General features: G+C 46.3%; 4 protein-coding genes across 4 annotated transcripts; 2 read left to right on the plus strand and 2 right to left on the minus strand.

Moving 5' to 3' along the window:
• Positions 1-3,495: 3,495 nt before the first annotated feature.
• On the plus strand, positions 3,496-4,971 carry LOC136458891 (GDSL esterase/lipase At4g10955-like). Its single transcript, XM_066458799.1, has 2 exons — positions 3,496-3,563; positions 3,911-4,971. The coding sequence occupies exons 1-2, from the start codon at positions 3,502-3,504 to the stop codon at positions 4,911-4,913; spliced, it is 1,065 nt and encodes a 354-aa protein (XP_066314896.1). The 5' UTR covers positions 3,496-3,501; the 3' UTR covers positions 4,914-4,971.
• A 526-nt stretch (positions 4,972-5,497) lies between these two features.
• LOC136458892 (protein STRICTOSIDINE SYNTHASE-LIKE 10-like) lies at positions 5,498-6,784 on the plus strand. The gene has a single exon (XM_066458800.1). It carries the CDS (start codon positions 5,637-5,639, stop codon positions 6,666-6,668), a length of 1,032 nt encoding a protein of 343 aa, XP_066314897.1. The 5' UTR covers positions 5,498-5,636; the 3' UTR covers positions 6,669-6,784.
• An 825-nt stretch (positions 6,785-7,609) lies between these two features.
• On the minus strand, positions 7,610-8,540 carry LOC136460960 (aspartyl protease family protein 2-like). The gene has a single exon (XM_066460469.1). The coding sequence runs from the start codon at positions 8,459-8,461 to the stop codon at positions 7,610-7,612; it is 852 nt and encodes a 283-aa protein (XP_066316566.1). The 5' UTR covers positions 8,462-8,540.
• A 562-nt stretch (positions 8,541-9,102) lies between these two features.
• Positions 9,103-11,696, minus strand: LOC136458893 (uncharacterized). The gene is made up of 3 exons (XM_066458802.1): positions 11,546-11,696; positions 11,213-11,423; positions 9,103-9,465 (listed from the first exon to the last, which is right to left on the minus strand). Exons 2-3 carry the CDS (start codon positions 11,401-11,403, stop codon positions 9,279-9,281), a joined length of 378 nt encoding a protein of 125 aa, XP_066314899.1. The 5' UTR covers positions 11,404-11,423; positions 11,546-11,696; the 3' UTR covers positions 9,103-9,278.
• Positions 11,697-17,391: the final 5,695 nt, after the last annotated feature.

Here is a 17,391-nt window from a genome sequence, read left to right on the forward strand (position 1 = left end):
CATGTAAATGATTAGCATTTAAAACTACCATCCAACACAACCTAACAGGGCCTGTATGGCCAATTAACCGGTCTGACCAAGCCACGTGTCCCCATTCCATTCATGGGTTGATCCTAAAAGGCGAAATTTTTCTAACAATAAACAAAAGATATCAATCAGCATGAATAGGCAAGCCAAAGACTTCAATTTGTAGGATTGAATGAAACTTTAAGCCCTGTTAAAAAAAATGGGTATGACCAACAGCCTACATGTACACTAACTAAATCAATGACAATCTAAAGAATGCTAGCTAATCTCACTAATCAGCTTGTTTTATTACAGTTATTTTGATAAGTTGTCATATCTTATGACAGACATGCATTTGCCTTCCATCCTCTCGTAGAAAAGAACATAAGGCTTGCACTTGAGAACTTCTCGAAGGGTGACTTCTATGATGTTACTATCATCCGCACAAAACTATGAGGAAGAGCAGTTGCTCTGTTGTTGCTGATTTCCAATCTTTCTTGTGCTGACATAGGCGACATAGAGTCCAACATTCATGAATGGTCCACCACAGTGCTCAACGACACCAACTAGATCATCTATGGAATTATTTTTGTCAACAAAACTGAATATTGGAGAAAACAAAAAAGTAAATCAAATATATGGATATAATTAATTGTAATATGTTATCAATCATGTTATGCCTTTCTTGATCATATATCCTCAAAATCAAATATTGTTCACAAGAAAACTCTACAGATGAACACCCATATGCTCCCTTTCAAGTAACTACAGAGTAATATCTAACAAAAAAGGTCATCATATAAAGGTCCACTAATACAAAGATAGCCACTTCAAACAAAATGCTAGGTTTATTTGTATCCATAAACCTTTGAATACCAACACCAGAACCATATCAAACAACCACCTTAACAACAAATAAAATCCTACTAGGATTAGCATTTGAAAGGTACCACACACAAAGAAATAATGAGATACAGGATGCCTTTCTAATATCCATAATAAAGTGATAATGTGAATGGGGTTTGTAGTAGATAATTTGTCCATTATATTCATATTCAGATATGGTAGTTCTGTCATACAAGAAAAATGTACTGAAATTAGTTCACTAAAACAGTCTACATTAAATAAACCACTAAAACAAGTTTTCATCTAGGACAAGATTACAATAAGAAGATATGAAACGGTGCCTTTTTAATATCCATAATGAAGTGATACACTGTTAATTTGAATGCAGTTTGTAGTAGATAATTTGTCCATTACATTAATATTCAGACATGACAGTTCTATCGTAAAGCAATTTATAATGAAATTAATTCACTAAAACAGCCTTCATTAAATAAAGAACTAAAACAAATTTTCATCTAGAACAAGATTACAATAAGATAAATGTGTAGGGTTCTAGACTTTTGGTCAATCAAATTGTAGGAAAAACGACACTTAAACTCAATTTATTCTCAATCTAGAACACATTGAGTTGGAAACCATATTGGTCGAGTAAAAAAGAAAGCGTGCTTGCAACAACAATGTACATTCTACTATCTAGTAGCAACAAACTAGGAAAAGTGAAAAAGAAAAAAAAAGAACTTAAGAAATCAAACATTTGCTAAGACCACATAGAAATATTATTTAGTAGTTAGTACTGTGGAAAACTAGAAGTACCTGGAGTCCATGAATCGTCCTACATCAAGATGCTCTTTATAGCTGCCTGATGATCTACATAGTTGCCTGTTGCCGTCCATGCATTATTTTAAGTTTAACTAAATTTATAGAAAAAAAAGGACCTAACGTTTATTTCATCAAATTCGTATCACTAGATACACCAAGAAACATATTTTCATAATCTACATATTTGGTATCATAAATACTGTTATTCTTCACTTTAAAGTTTGACTTATTGGGATTTTACGAGTAGATTTATTTTGAGACGGATGAAGTATGTAAGTAGTAGAATGTTTTGGGAAAGAAAAGCAAAATAAAAGGGACGAGGAAACAATTACAGAAAAACGCAAGGAGGAAACAGAAAATGGAAATCTTTGGTCACGTATCTCCAACCCAAAAGCTAAAATGACGTGCTAAAGACTTCTATAAGATGCCATGCACTTTCAATAATAATTTCAGTAGATGACTGCAATCTATTTGGCGCTCTCCAGTTTCACTTGTCGCAACTTGCGACACAAAACCTTGTACGAGTAGTTCCGTAGCCCATAGTAGTTATCGACCATGTATAGATTGTTCAAAGAATCCAAACTACCATGCAACAAACTTTTGCTTCCACTCAGTGATAGTTCTGCCAACCGCGTTGGTACAGAACAGCAACGCTCCATAATTCACAGAACCATAGTGACCATCGACACATCTATTATTAGATTCTCACCCATCTGTAAGCAAAATTGCCTCATAGTGTGCCTTCTTCAGCAAAAAATATCCCTCTAGGCCTCCACGGCATTAAAAAAATCCATCTAAACATCCAGTTCATAGGAGGATTAATAGAACCCATTTATACATCCAGCAATATATTATATACTCCATCAATTGCTCACATCTATACTTGCCTGTTGAGGGAAAGAAGATACCCAAAATTAATGCCGTGGAACTATGCACGATATCTTGGCATGTGGTGAGTTCATTTCATTTATCCCACTTGTGATCCTCCCAACTTAATAAATGGGAAGACTTCAGCGCTTCATGCTCATAAGTCGTTCTCTCCTCTTTGAGTTCTTTCCTAAAGCTCGGTCTCATTTCTTGAAATCTCCGATCGAGTCAGCACCACTACACCAGCAAAAAAAATTGCCCAACTCTCCAATTGCATCTCCCCATTTTCTTCAACTCTTTCATCGTGGCTTTAAAATAGAATTGTCCTTTCGTTGACTTGAAAGTCGTTGCCCACATATTCAGCTACAGCACTGCGGCAGGGTACGAGATTTGCAGAGTCCATACTGGAATGAGGAGGATGCTCCACAGCTGAAGAAGGCATGTCTCTGGTAATTTCCTAGTTTATTTTAATTTGCTTTCCTCTGCTGGTTCCTCAGAAATGTGCTTGCTGTGCTGCATCTTGAATCTATGGTTTGTGCCTCAAGCCCTGTGGATATGGTGCCGATTAACGAATTGTTTAGAATGTCCGATGAGAACAAAAGAAACTATTGATGAGGATATGGATATATCCCTGGACCCTAGAGAATGTGGAATTATAGGTCAGCAGTAGGATGAAGCATCAAGGGGTAAGGGATGAGGGGTATTTCGAAATGTTGTTGGAATATGGGTTTGATTTATCCATCTGTGTTTCTGAAAGAACTCTGAAGATTACCTTGGGTTTAGAGGTGCACTGGTTGGGCCTGAACTTCTCTATCGTCTAAACTGCAAAAGTGCATGCTGATTGATTTCTTCTTTAGTAAGTATATATGTAAATTTGTTCAAAGATATCCCAGCATGCTTTACAAACAATTCATTTCTCATCTTTCTTTGACAGAAGGTTCAGAACAAGAAAGAAGAACCAAAATGACGCCACAGAAGGACCTTTTTGATGTTTCAGGGCCAACGTATTTGGCATACGTGAACTGGTGAGTTGGTTACTTTTTTGTTGAAAGGCAAAACAACAACTGTAGTGATCAGCAATGCAGCATCCAGCTTCAATTTCTACTTCTGCTTGAAAGATTGTGGCCTATCCGACTATGAATAGAGTATTTTACTTTCTCCTAGTTCTTGAATCCTGAATGAACACAAGCCGATCGCAGTGAAACTGGCCCCTGCAAATTTAGATCTATTTCCAACGCTTTTGTCAGACGATGTAGTACGTGATATGCTCCTGAGTTCTGTCATTACCAATGTGGCATTTTTTCCTTTTCGATGAGATCAAGATGTATCATATGAATTGCTTACCTGTATTTATCGGCGTTGGTCCGGCCAGGAACTGCCCTCACCACCGGCGATCCGTCATGGCAAGCCTTGTGCAGGGCGTGTACGTCCTGGAGCGGGACCGGCAGTGCAACCGGCAGGGTCCCGACGCCCGCGCGCCGGCGTGGTGGAGGTTCTTCCACTTCGAGCTGCGGCAGGTGCTCATCGACGCCGCCGACGGCTCCATCTTCGGTGCCGTCTACGTGTTCCAGCCGCCGCTCCACCTCCTCGACCCGACGGCCGCCGCCAGCGCCCCGCACTACGCCGTCGCCTTCCGCGGGACCATCACCAAGAAGGGCTCGGCAAAGCGGGACCTGGAGCTGGACCTCCAGCTAGTCCGCAACGGGCTGGAAGGCAAGTCCCGGTTCCGCGCCGCCATGCAGGCGATCCACGATACCCTGGCGGATGCGGCCGGGCAGCACGGCCGCGTCTGGTTGGCGGGCCACTCGCTGGGCTCGGCCATCGCGACGCTGGGCGCCAAGACCCTGGTCAGGGCGGGCGCCCCCGCCCTGCCCACGTTCCTCTTCAACGCGCCGTTCGTGTCCGCGCCCGTGGAGCGGATCGGGGACCGGCGGCTGAGGCAGGGCATCCGCATCGCCAACAGCTTCGTCACGGCAGGAGTGGCGGCCGTCCTGCAGCGAGGCGGCGGCGGCGGCAGCGTCCACGAGGCGTCGTTCGCGGTGATGGCGGCCTGGGTGCCGAACCTGTTCGTGAACTCGGCGGACCCGATCAGCGCCGAGTACGTGGGGTACTTCGACCACCGCAGGAAGATGGAGGCCATCGGGGCCGGCGCCGTGGGGAGGCTGGCGACGAGGAACTCGGTGAAGGACCTGCTGCTGGGCATTGGGAAGGGTGGAAGCGGCGGTGGCGGCGGCTGCGAGCCGCTGCACCTGTTCCCTTCTGCCGTGCTGACGGTGAACCGCGTGCCGTCGCCGGACTTCAAGACGGCGCACGGGATCCACCAGTGGTGGCGGCCCGACCTGTCACTGGAGTGCACCGCGCATTACTACACTTGAAACCTTGATCATGATGCGTGGTGTTGGAGATCCAAGACCAAGAGAGTCTGAATTTGGATTGAAGCGACAAAGCTAGAAGTGTAACTTTCAAAACATCGTCCTCTTCGTCCGTTGAAGACTCGGAGTTATGATGACGATTTTGATATAACCTTTTTTTTTTAATAAAATCAAAATTTCCGTGTGAGGAAGCACAGATGTAAGCTCTCCTTTGTCGCTCGCGCAACAGCCTTTGTCGTTCTGTTTGTCTGCGTTGTGCGGGACGATGCCACAACCAGCTTGTGCGCTGTTGTAAAAAAAAAAAAAAAAAAACCCCAGCTTGTGCGCGACGAGGCCCTGGTCCCTGTCAAGCAACGGCGAACTGACGCACAAATCTTGGAGGTCCCTACGCCCACGAGCTTCCGATCCAAAGAGACAGAAGGGCCGAACTGTGATAGGTACAAAACCGCGTGCGCGAGCCAGCTTCCAAAATCCCAACACCAACAGGACCGTCTCGTGATCGGCAGGGCAGTCCGGCTCGTAAACGAAATCTCCCGCCAACAGCGGCCGAGTCCGTAAGGAGCGACGGGGAGAAGGGCCATAAAACGCGAGCCCCCGGCGCCGCGAGAGGCACATCAGAACACACGACAAATCCATTGCACGCTGCAAGAGATTGCGAGAGCGCACGCTGCACGCATCGTAGATCATCGCGAGGAAGCAAGCTAGTCGGGAGACGCACTGCACAGCATGGGGCGGCGGCTGAATCGGGCGTCGTCGCTCCTCGCCGTCGTCGTCCTAGCCCTCTTCGCCACGCCGGGCGCCGCAGCGCAGGTCAAGACGACCGACACGCGCTGGAGCTTCCACCTCCCTCTACCTGGCGGCGTCAGCGGCGCCGAGAGCCTCGCCTTCGACGGCAAAAGCGAGGGGCCCTACGCCGGCGTCTCGGACGGCCGCGTCCTCAAGTCGGGCGGCAGCGCCGTCGGCTGGACCACGTTCGCGCACAGCGCCAACTACAGGAAGATACCCCTGTGCACGGCGGGCGTGGTGCCATCGGCCGAGACCGAGAGCATGTGCGGCCGGCCCCTGGGCCTCCAGTTCCACTTCAAGACCGGCGACCTCTACATCGCCGACGCCTACTTGGGGCTCATGAGGGTCGGACCGAGCGGCGGCGAGGCCGAGGTGCTGGCGACCAGCGCCGACGGCGTCCCGTTCAACTTCGTCAACGGCCTCGACGTCCACCAGGCCACCGGCGACGTGTACTTCACGGACTCGAGCAGCACGTACCCGAGGAGGTTTAACACGGAGATCATGATGAACGCGGACTCGACGGGACGGCTGCTCAAGTACGACGCGCAGACGAAGAGCGTCACCGTGCTCAAGGCCGGCCTGCCGTACCCGAACGGCGTGGCCGTCAGCCGCGACGGCGCGCAGGTCGTGGTCGCGCACACCGTGCCGTGCCAGGCGTTCACGTACTTCCTCCGGGGCGCCAAGGCGGGACAGTACGAGCTGCTGACGGACCTGCCGGGCTACCCGGACAACGTGAGGCGGGACGGCAAGGGTGGCTACTGGGTGGCGCTGAACCAGGAGAAGCAGCGGCTGGACGCGACTCCGGCGACGGCTCCCGTGAAGCACCTCGTCGGGGTCCGCCTGGACGCCCACGGGGTGGAGGTCGAGGAGCTTACGGCGGCCAAGGGTGTCACACTGAGCGACGTGGCGGAGAGGAGGGGGAAGCTGTGGCTGGGCTCCGTGGAGCTCGAGTACGTCGGCCTCGTTGCTTGAGCGGCTGTGTGCCAAATTGCCAACGATAGCTATGGTCATGTTAGCAGGATTAGAAAGATTGGGAATTAGGAATTTCATTAGCAAGTACTAGCTGCTAGTTTCATGTCGTCCCATGATAAAATAGTATTACCAACACTGGTGGATTTAAACAGATCCTTATGCATTCTTTTAGTTGTGTTTATTATATTTTTATAATATAAACCTTGACATGTACTATTCTTTTAATTGTATTTATTTATTATAGGTTTGACTCTTCTTTTCTCTTTTTCAGATTAATCTCAAAATTTCTAGACTCTGGAACTTTTTTTAACACTTGTTGTATTAAATAGATAGATGAGCTTCCACCGTGACACGAAAAATGTGAAGTTTTTTTGTCAAAAAAAAAAGGAGTGTGAAAGGTGAAAAAACTTGCACTGCTGTGGCAACCCAGCAAAAGATCATTGGACTCTGCCGGATTTTATAACATGTAATCACAACATCAGCTAATAATACCTAAAAATTCTCCATGCGGCAAATTGGCTCCCCAAGTAGCAATCCCTTTTGAACCAGTCCTCGTTTCTGATCACTAAGGGCTCGTTCGGTTGTCTTGGAACAAGCCCAGGAACCATTCCTGATGAAGCTTATACAAATTAACTAAGCAATCCAGCCAGGAATCTTTCCAGAAAGTCATTCCCTTGCAACCGAACGTGCCCTAAACTGAACATCCGTTTGGCGTGAAACCGATCCTTCCCCTCTCGACATCAAACACAACACCGAAGCCTTGTTGCTGGACGTTGCCGAGCACGTTGAGGCCATCGTCCGCCGCCTGGAGCCCTAGGCAGAAATACGTCTGGCGATCCCCGCCCTGCACGGGGATGAGGTAGTTCGCCTGAGGCAGCGCCATGTCCGCACCACCGGCGAAGTGCAGCACGATGCTGGGCACGCGAACAGCAGTTGCGGGACTACCGTTCCCGCGGGTTCGTCCGCAGCGGGGTGAACGCCGTGGACGGTACCTCCGGCGTGCGGCCGAACACGAGGTACGAGGAGCTTTTCTGCGCGCGGGACATGCGGTCGCCGAAGCTGTACGAGAAGACGTGCCCGTACGCCGGCGCCAGCTGCGTCGGGAAGGACAGCTGGCCCCGGCCGACGCCGAGCAGCCCGGCCGCCGACTCCAGCAGCCCCTCGTTGTCGTGGCCGCACCCGAGCGTGACGTTGTGGACGTGCGTGTCGTTGGGGAAGACGAGCCTGTCGGTGGCAAGGTCGCCGCTGGACGCGGAGCTGTCGCCGTACACCACCATGTACACGCAGCCTCCGGTGCGGGCGTCGCAGCTGGGGTAGCGGAGGACGTCGCGGCACCGCGGCGAGGCGCAGGGGATCCGCCTGTGCGTGCTGGAGCTCCGCGGGTCGTAGAGCGGGGTCACCTGGCGGTAGCAGTGGCGGCAGGGCGCGCACTGGAGCCAGATGAGGTCGCTGCCAGTGTCGATGACGACGAGCGCGCGCGTGGGCTGGTCGCCGACGTTGATGACCGCGAAGTACTCGCCGCTGTCGAAGGGGACACCCGACATGACGGGGGAGCGGAGCCGGTCGTCGTCGTCGTCGGTGATCGAGTGGAAGGACGCTAGCTGTGCGGTGTAGGGGGCAGCATGGCGGCAGCGGCGGAGGCTGCCCGGTGCGGCACCGCGCCGGGGCGGGAAGACTGCGTCTCGGTGGACGACGGGGATGTGCAGCGTTTTTGGTCGTTGGGTGGCGTCAGCGGTGAAGGTGACGAGGACGACGAGGAGGAACCGTAGCGGAAGAGCGTCGGGCGACGCCATGACGGCACGATGGCGCGAAGTGGTAGACCGGTGAAGAGGCGGGCGGCGGGCCGGACGTGCTAAAGATGGCCGATGGAAATTCTTCGTGTGCAGCATGCGTTTAAAATCTTTTCCAATTATATACTACGCCTGGTGTAAGTTTTCAGTTATGGTATGAATGCTACTGGCTTTGTTTTAATTTGAAACACCCCTTGTGTTTATTAAACTTCAGTTTCCTTTAAAACCGTACCCTCCGCTATCATCAAAACAAGATAGTGCTCTGCTCTGGCATCTCAGCAATTGCTGACGACAGACTGACAGAGTTTCGTCCGAAGATGGTGCTTCTCTGCTCTTGCATCTCAGCAATTGCAGTCCGGTCAGCAAAGCAAGCGTCGGATAATCAGATGGTGTTTATCTCAAAACGCGGGGGCATTGCCGAGCTCACGATTTGTTCACCAAAGTTGCAAGTGCCAGTAGAGTTACTCCACAGGACACAAATGCACGACAGCATCGGGGGGGGGGGGGGGGGGGGGGGGGGGGGGGGGGGGGGTGGAGGGCGCATGCAATGCAATCCCGCTTGGACGACTGACGGAACACGGGCGCAAGGCATGCCCGAGAACGGCCCGGGAAATATTCCAAAAAAGGGCATGATATACAGTAAATTATTAGCTCATGATTTCCCGTCCACCGAGATGAATATAGTTCCACAGCATCAAGATTCAATAGTACTTCCAAATAACAAAACGTTGCATCACTAACACCGATTCCATAATATTCGTCGGCAAATGTGGATTAATGTGGTTGCTAATTCTAGAGGTAAGGCAGGCATTCAGAGGTTTCAGACATGGTAGCCCGTGACAGTAAATCCTCTACCGACGATCTCACCTAGGCAGAACCACGCATACAACTCGATGCCAAACATCGCCGCAACACCAGCATCCTCAACCTTCAGATTGCTTCTGTTCTTCCACAGGAGCTTTGCACCATCAAGCTCTTTCCAGAATGACTCGTAACGACCAGGAAGGCTGCAAGAAACACATATCCAGTGTTAAAATTTCTGACGAGAGCACAATATACAAAAATGCATAATTCTCAAATCGTGTGTTGTGAAAAATTGTCTAAAATGCAGCAGTACAGCTTCATTTATTATTAACTTCTGTTTGTGAAACAAGCACTGGCTACATAGCCATTGAACATAAATTCAGGATACATGCATCCAGAAATCAATATTGCCAGGTGCCCCAATAGTTCAGTAGGTGAATTCCACTGACTGTCGTGACGTCCACCATCTTGGTGTAATACTTAGAATTTAACTAGCAAGTGAGCCTTCTAATATATTTCAAAGATATTGTAGGCCTCCAACATTAGATCAAAACATATCGTTGATATCAAACTCAGCATGGGTGGCTAGCAGACAACAATAAATAATTTGACTGGAGTTATACATGAAACTTCAGTTGACATAAAAAGTTTAACAGGCAGGCAATTTATACAGCAGTAATTTCCTATGCAGACAAAACATCATGCATGTTACCCCAAATAAACAAGCAAGCACACCAAATCTTCTATTAGTTCAGCAGATGTAATTCAAACAAGAGGCAATAAACATGATTGATCAATCTCAATGTGGTGTGAGAGACATGATTCATCCAAACGTGTTATGCATTTCTTTTCTGATAACCAAATGCAAACTGTGTGCCACAGAAACTAGGACTCACACTAGTTAATAGAAGACAAAAAATCCTAAATTTTTTTGTGCCACTAAATTAGCACGTCACAATGATTAGGTAGGCTCTGGAATTTGTTAATGTCTATTTGTGCGATGGAACCAATCAATTGCGTCTAACTCTAACCCAACATGGCCCAATCATATAATTTCATCAGATAAGAATACTTCAAGGCATCTAATAAGCACTTTGGGATCTTATATCAATACAAAAACCTAAACGATACTTGGTCGATCCATATAGGTTTTGCTGCAATTCTCAAGAGGCCTCCCATAAGCCCATATAACAGTGTTGAATCCCAATTTGATCATTAAACCTCCCATACGATCTAGAAGCTAACAAATTAACAATGCACACCACAAAAACCCTACAAAGGCGTTTCCTCCAACAGTTCGATACAATTCTAGTTACTAGATAATAATTTCAGTAATTCACACAGATTCTGTAGCACATACATTGACTCCAAGTTGTGTTGACACAAGCATCATGAACAACCTAGTAGACCAGTGTTGCAGCGAAAGAGACAGAATTGATGAACCTCAATGTGTTGGAAGAGACATGATTCATCCAAACACAGATATCCAAAGCCTTCCTCTATGCTTACTGTGATAGCAATATGCAAAATGTGACAGCACAGAATAGAATCCACCGTAGTTAAACCGCCTGAATTATAAAGTTTTGGGTGCTACAGTGCTACTAAATCAGCACATCCCAAGGATTAGGCGGATTGTAAAATTCCTGATTGTCTACCCAGCACTACACAATTAAATAAGGTCATCAAACGATCGTGGTGCTTGCATTGGAACTCAGACGGTCAAACCCAACCCATGCATGCGCCCTCGCACCTCCTCAGGAGGCCATAGATAAGCTACCATATCCTAAAGGAGCAGCTTCATAATCCATCACGACGGCCAAATCTCCCATCTAAAAGCTGAAAAATTGATATACTGAGATTCACATGAGTACGCGCCAGAACTCTACAAAGCGTATCCTCCTCCACTGTCCTATCAGAGTTGGTGGCGCGGGGACGAGAAGGAGCACTGACCTGGCGAGTCGGGTGTAGAAGAGCTGCTTGGAGAGCTCCTGGCACTTCTCGATGGTGGGAGGGTCGACGACGTAGTGCTTGTTCTTCTCCATGAACGTCTTGTGGTACGAGCATCCGTGCTTGGCCACGATCCTCGTCGCCTCGCACGCCTTGGACTGCAGCTGCGCCAGCTTCGACCCCAGCGCCGCCATGGAATGTGGCGCCGGCGCCGCTGCTCACGGTTCGGAACGGGGCAATGCGGGTCAGAAGAAGAAAATTACAAAGGGAAAGAGAAAATTCCGGTGGTCGGGAAGCGCGGATTCGAGGATGATGTGATGGATTCTTTGAGTCTACCTTCTGATTGTGGTCGGTGGTTTGGACGAAGGGGATGCAGAGATCCGAGAGGTGAGGGCACGAGTTGGAACTTGGGAGAGGCGGCTGCGAGGGGACGGGACGGGATTACGGGAAGGGGACAGCGGTGTTTTAGTAGGCTTGTTAGCGGCGCTGTTGGCTTGGAGGGGAGGTTAGCGCCTGCTTTGTCCAAGTGGACTCCATTATGCATACGATTTCTTTTTTAGATCTATTATGCATACGATTCCAGTAGTTCCCATACAGATTAGCGACCTCATTTCACAAAAAAAAGGGACTCGAGAAGTAGCATCCCAAAGACATATATGGCTTGTTTAAAATTTGTTCTGATTGAACTCAATATTTCTTTTAGAATAAAGATGAATTAATTTTGATTAACCTTTGGTTTTCCTTTTAGAACAAAGATGAATTAATTTTGATTTCCGCTCGACTCATGGAGCTCAGTTTGAAATTAAGTCTCAAATAATTCATGAAAACTATGATAATAAGTGTCCTATTCGCTTGGCTGATAAACCATAGCTGAAAGTACTGTTGGCTGATTTATTGTGAGAAAAAAATATTATTCGTTATCTAAAAAAGTACGGCTTATAAGCCAAACGAACAGGGCGAAAATTATGTCAATTTAAAAAATAACTCAAAAAAAGTGCTGTTGACACATTATCTGCCTTTAAGTTTCTGCAGTGCTTCCGAAAACAATACAATTTCCCAAGGCTTGCAGATCAAAAGAAAAATATGCAGTACCATTCATTAGTTTAGCATTTGATAATAAAAGACAAGACGTGTAGCCTGTATCTCAACCCAATGGTAGGGGGAAGATACCCATTAACAGACAAAGGATATGGTGTATTGCTGTATTACAATGGAGCTTAAGAACAGATTGACAGCAGGTCTGGTGTCCATTACAGGCAAACAACCTGGACATACATCCTTACAGGCACAACAAATTTGCAAATCCACGCAAAGTCTGTCCTTATTTCAGATGAGGCAAGTAGGTCAAATGCAAAGAAATATAGGGAGCGAGCTACAGCAGAAGCATGCTTCACTTGGTCCACCAGTGAAGGAAATCCTTGCGCCTGTTGATCTTCTTTTGGAGCTGAAGAACACCGTACAGTAGTGCCTCAGCAGTTGGTGGGCACCCAGGGACGTAGATGTCCACAGGGACTATACGGTCACATCCACGTACAACAGAGTAGGAGTAATGGTAGTATCCACCACCGTTGGCACAGCTGCCCATTGAAATAACCCATCTAGGCTCAGGCATTTGGTCATAAACCCTGCAGATAACAAATGAAGTTCATGTTACACTAGAAAAGTATGATTTGATAATAAAAATAAATAACTCTCTAAATCACAGAATTATGATCAAATTGCAACATGTACAGTTAAATATGTTCATACACGCGTCTCAACAAAAGAAGAGACAAAATAGGGAATATTAGAAGCACCTAAAGCTTAAAGCAAGTCTCTATAGTATACAGTCCAGATTTGTAATTTAAGGATACCAAGCAAAGCCTCTTTCCTCCATTCCTATAATTTTGATATTTTTATGTTTCAGCAAGCAAAATGGATAAGTCAATCCATGCAGATAATGCAGCTAGCCAGTCGATGCAAGCTTATTTGTTTTCCTAATATTGTCAGTATCAGCAAATAAAGTCATACAGAGCATGTCTTTTCCAACATCTTTTACTACAGAATTTATATCAATGTATTATTACTACCTCTGGTCGAATAAAGATACCATGCTGACCAAAATCATCAATGTTATTTGAAAGAGACTGGCCCCTCCGGTTGTAACGAAACCTTTATCCAACCAGAGGGTGTATTAAGTTTGTTAAAAGAGGTGGTGCCGTAACAGTAGTTTGAGTGGCAACTTTATATGTAACTTAGACATGGTCCTAACGACTTATACATTGAGAAGTGATCAAATTTAAAAGGTTAAGGCCCTGTTTGGAAGCTTTGTAAATTATTTCATCTGTAGTTTACTTCCATCTGTAATTTCTTGTGCACAAGAAGACAACCCGAATGTCATTCCCTAGTAAAACATTGTTTGGGTAAATTCAAAAGAAACAACTGAAAACCAACTATAATCCACACCGTGCAATCGATCTGCCATGCCTGTGTGCTGGAGTTCTACAAGCCAGCGTTCTAGCTGTGCGGCATGCCGCTCCTCGTGCATGGGGCACGAGCAGGAGGAAGCCGCGGGTGCCTGCAGGCCCCACGTCATGACCTTGCGCCGCCACTCGCCCGAAAGTAGCGCCGGACGGCCGGAGGGTGGCCTGCTCAGAGGCGTAGAAGAGCAGCTTCCGCCTGCAATTTCTTCTGTCGCCATGGATTTACTCACGCCGCTGCTGGATTAGCGTGCCTTCACTGTGAAATTGCCTGCCGTAGAAACCGCCACCGATGTGCCTGCCCTTGCCGATGATTCGCCTCGGATCCGTGCGGTTCCTGCCGAGTCGAGGGATCAGGGTGTCGACCATGGAGGAGTTGAGCAGGAGCTTGTAACTCGTCGACGCTGCCACCGGGAAGGCAGGAATCCTCGCGCGGCGCCGCCGCCGCGACCAGTGAAGACCGAGGAGTCGAGCGGAGGAGCCCGACATTTCTCGTTTTCTTTTCCAGGCCGAGGGGGACGCTTTTTATTTTACAACGGTATTGGCTAAATCCGGATGTAAAATTAGTAGCTTCACTAACCATCCAAACAGTAATTTTTTATTTCAGCTGGAAAAATTTACAAACCTGTAATTTACAAGGGTTTTGACCTAATTACCAGGCTTCCAAACAAGACCAAACTAATGAATGCAATGGTGAGCTGGCATCCAAAATGATGCTGGGTTTGCTAGAGCACTCCTGTGTTTCAGCATCTACAGTTAGTACTAACAAGCATTGCAAAATCAGTACAAGATTAGATCATTAGAATTTAATTCTCCAAAACTTCTTAGCGCAGAAAACAGTACAAAAGATACAAAAATGAACTAAGTTTATGTTTGAACTTCTATAGTTTGCCATCAACCTGCTAAAGAAAAGGAACACAACTTCATAACCACACATCATAGAAAGGCGCAACTCAAACAACAGGTCTCCTATGCAAATTGGTACCAAGAATTACCAATGTTGATTGGTATGATATGCAAACTAAGGTCACATACTATATCAATTACTCCAGAAGACAATACATAAACCAGAAAAATGGTGGGTTTGGATTAACAGAAGCTCGGTATTCAGTAAAATCCCTATACAAATAACAAGCCTATGTGGCTGGTTGTCTGCCCGAAGCAAATTGATCGATTACAATTATCCTCAAAACTTTTTTTTGGGACACAATTATCCTCAAAACTTGTTGATACAAGTTATAACCATTTTTAGAAGAATTGCAGATCATCAAGTCTATGTGGCTGGTTGTCAAATCAAAGTACCATGTCATACTTCAACAATTCTATCAACATGTTATTCTTGGGAGCAAACTGAAAATGCTCCCTATAATGATCTGAGCACAACATGGTTTCTACAGACGCCATGGCCAAACAGTAGTCAAAATCTAATTCTATGGATCCTATTTTTTCGGTGCAAAGATAGAAATATATTGCTTCATATTTCCCTACCCAGATCCTTTGAGAGATCTAAGGACCCCCAAATCGAAATCTAAAATCGGCCTAATCATCGAGATGAGGAATGTGTTACTGACTTGCGGAGGGCTGGAGCCATCTTGTTGGTGAGCGTGCCGGCGACGATCATGCAATCGGACTGGCGCGGCGAGGGACGGAAGATGACGCCGAACCGGTCGAAGTCGTAGCGGGACGCGCCGGCGTGCATCATCTCCACCGCGCAGCAGGCGAGCCCGAAGGTCATGGGCCAGATCGAGCCCTTACGCGCCCAGTTCATAAGGTCGTCAACCTTGGAGACCACGAACTCGGCCGTCTTCGACATCGCCGGCGGGGGGGCGCCCCCGTATGGCGCTGGGGGCGTCGGGGAGGCGCCAGCAGCAGCGGCGGCGGAGTACGCCCGCGGGGTGGAGAGGAGGGCCAGCCGCGCGGTGCGCGGGAGCAACGCCATGGTCGGCCGCTAGGGTTTCCTCACCTCGTGGAGGAGGGGGTGGAAGCGTAGGCCGATTTGGGGATGGCTTCTCGGAGCTCTGGGGGCACAGGTCGGGAGGTGGCTGTCTCGTGCGTGGCCGTGGGGAGGTCGGGGCGCGTGTTGTGTGCGCGCCGTGAGTGTGACTGGCCCAAAGGACCAATAAGTATGTGGTGTCTTCTATGTACCGGCCCAGGCCCAAGTCTCAAATAATTGCTTTTTGTTGCAGAGGAAGCCCTATTTGTTGCAGAGGAAGCCCTATTTTGTTGCAGAGGGCCCCGTCCAAGGTTAATTCACCAGTGGGCCTAAATTTCCTTTTTGTTGCAGAGGAAGCCCTATTTTTTTTTGGAAAAAAAGTTCATTTGATTCCCTCAACTATTGCGTAAGTCTCTCTCTCAAAAAAAAAAAAACTATTGCGCAAGTTCAATTTAACCCCCTCAATTAGAAACTAGTTTTTTAGACTCATCCAACTATTGAAACCGTTCGATTTACCTCCCTGAGCACCATTGAAAGTGGTTTTAGCTGGTGTGGCGCCATGTTAGCCATGAGGGAGGTAAATCGGACTTTCGCAATAGTTCAGGGAGTACGGTTAGACTTTTTATAAAAAATGTTGAAATATTTTTTTCAAAATAGATTCCAAATATTTTTCTAGAATAAATATGCATTTAAAAATACTGAAATCAGATTTATAATTAGAAATTTTGTTTTAACTTAGAAGAAATGTGAAACCAGTTTCATATTTTTTCTAAAATCATGATCTACCTTTCTGTTCCTTACTTAGAATTATTTGAATCTAATACAACCTCCTAAAATTTGAAATTGCGCCAAATATGAACTAGAGGACATAGACCAAGATAAATCTTGCAGACCATAGCATGGGTCGTTGTGCAACTCTCCATGCAAACTTAAAAAGATTGTGTCTTGGTTAACCGTCAACACATGCAGAAAAAATATCTAAATAAAACATATAATTCAAACTCTGATGGCATATTTACAACATGGATCATGTGGTTTAACTTTATAGTGCCGTTGTCTTCTTTAGGGGACATCATAACAATGCCATGTGTAGACTTATTGGACCATCAATTAGTATGCGACTTCTTAGCCTCCCAAACCAACTTCTGCATCTTGACTGACAACATCCGGATGGACACAATCGCTTCTTTACTCATCATCGCCATTATAGATTTGCACAAGCACCGATAGCATGATTCAGCACGAAGACAATTTGGCTAGGCTCAAGACGTTGGAATTCAAGTGTTTCCTAAAACATGCTATGGTGCCTAGCTCAAAAAATATAGAGCATGATTTTAGAAAAAATCATGAAACTGGTTTCATATTCTTCTGAGTTGAAACAAAATTTCTATGATTTTCTAATATTAAATCAAATTTTAGTATTTTAAATCATTTTTATTCTAGGAAAGCATTTGGATAACTTTTTAAAAAATTATTTCTACAAAGTTTTTAGGAGCATGATTTTAGGAAAAATATGAAATAGGGTATATATTTTTCTCAGTTAAAACAAATTTTGTATGAATCTTCTAATATTAAAGCACATTTTAGTATTTTTAAATGCATATATATTCTAGAAAAAATATTTGGATATTTTTTGGAAAAATATTTGGATATTTTTTGGAAAAATATTTCTATAAATATTTTGTACAATCTAATTGACCTCTCCCTGAACTATCGTGAAGGCATAGTTTACTTCCCTAGTGGCTGACTTAGCGCCATATAGGTGGGCTGATGTGGCGTCACGTTAGTTA

The sequence above is a fragment of the Miscanthus floridulus genome, chromosome 6 (assembly GCF_019320115.1).
Source record: "Miscanthus floridulus cultivar M001 chromosome 6, ASM1932011v1, whole genome shotgun sequence".
In the NCBI taxonomy this organism is placed as follows: Eukaryota; Viridiplantae; Streptophyta; class Magnoliopsida; order Poales; family Poaceae; genus Miscanthus; species Miscanthus floridulus.

Bases quoted from the DNA above. Each gene is read 5' to 3' on its own strand.
- LOC136458891 (XM_066458799.1), top strand. From the start codon at position 3,502: ATGACGCCACAGAAGGACCTTTTTGATGTTTCAGGGCCAACGTATTTG. The intron at 3,564-3,910 runs GTGAGTTGGTTA...TGGTCCGGCCAG, and splicing joins TATTTGGCATACGTGAACTG to GAACTGCCCTCACCACCGGC.
- LOC136458892 (XM_066458800.1), top strand. From the start codon at position 5,637: ATGGGGCGGCGGCTGAATCGGGCGTCGTCGCTCCTCGCCGTCGTCGTC.
- LOC136460960 (XM_066460469.1), bottom strand. From the start codon at position 8,461: ATGGCGTCGCCCGACGCTCTTCCGCTACGGTTCCTCCTCGTCGTCCTC.
- LOC136458893 (XM_066458802.1), bottom strand. From the start codon at position 11,403: ATGGCGGCGCTGGGGTCGAAGCTGGCGCAGCTGCAGTCCAAGGCGTGC. The intron at 9,466-11,212 runs GTCAGTGCTCCT...TGTTTCTTGCAG, and splicing joins TTCTACACCCGACTCGCCAG to CCTTCCTGGTCGTTACGAGT.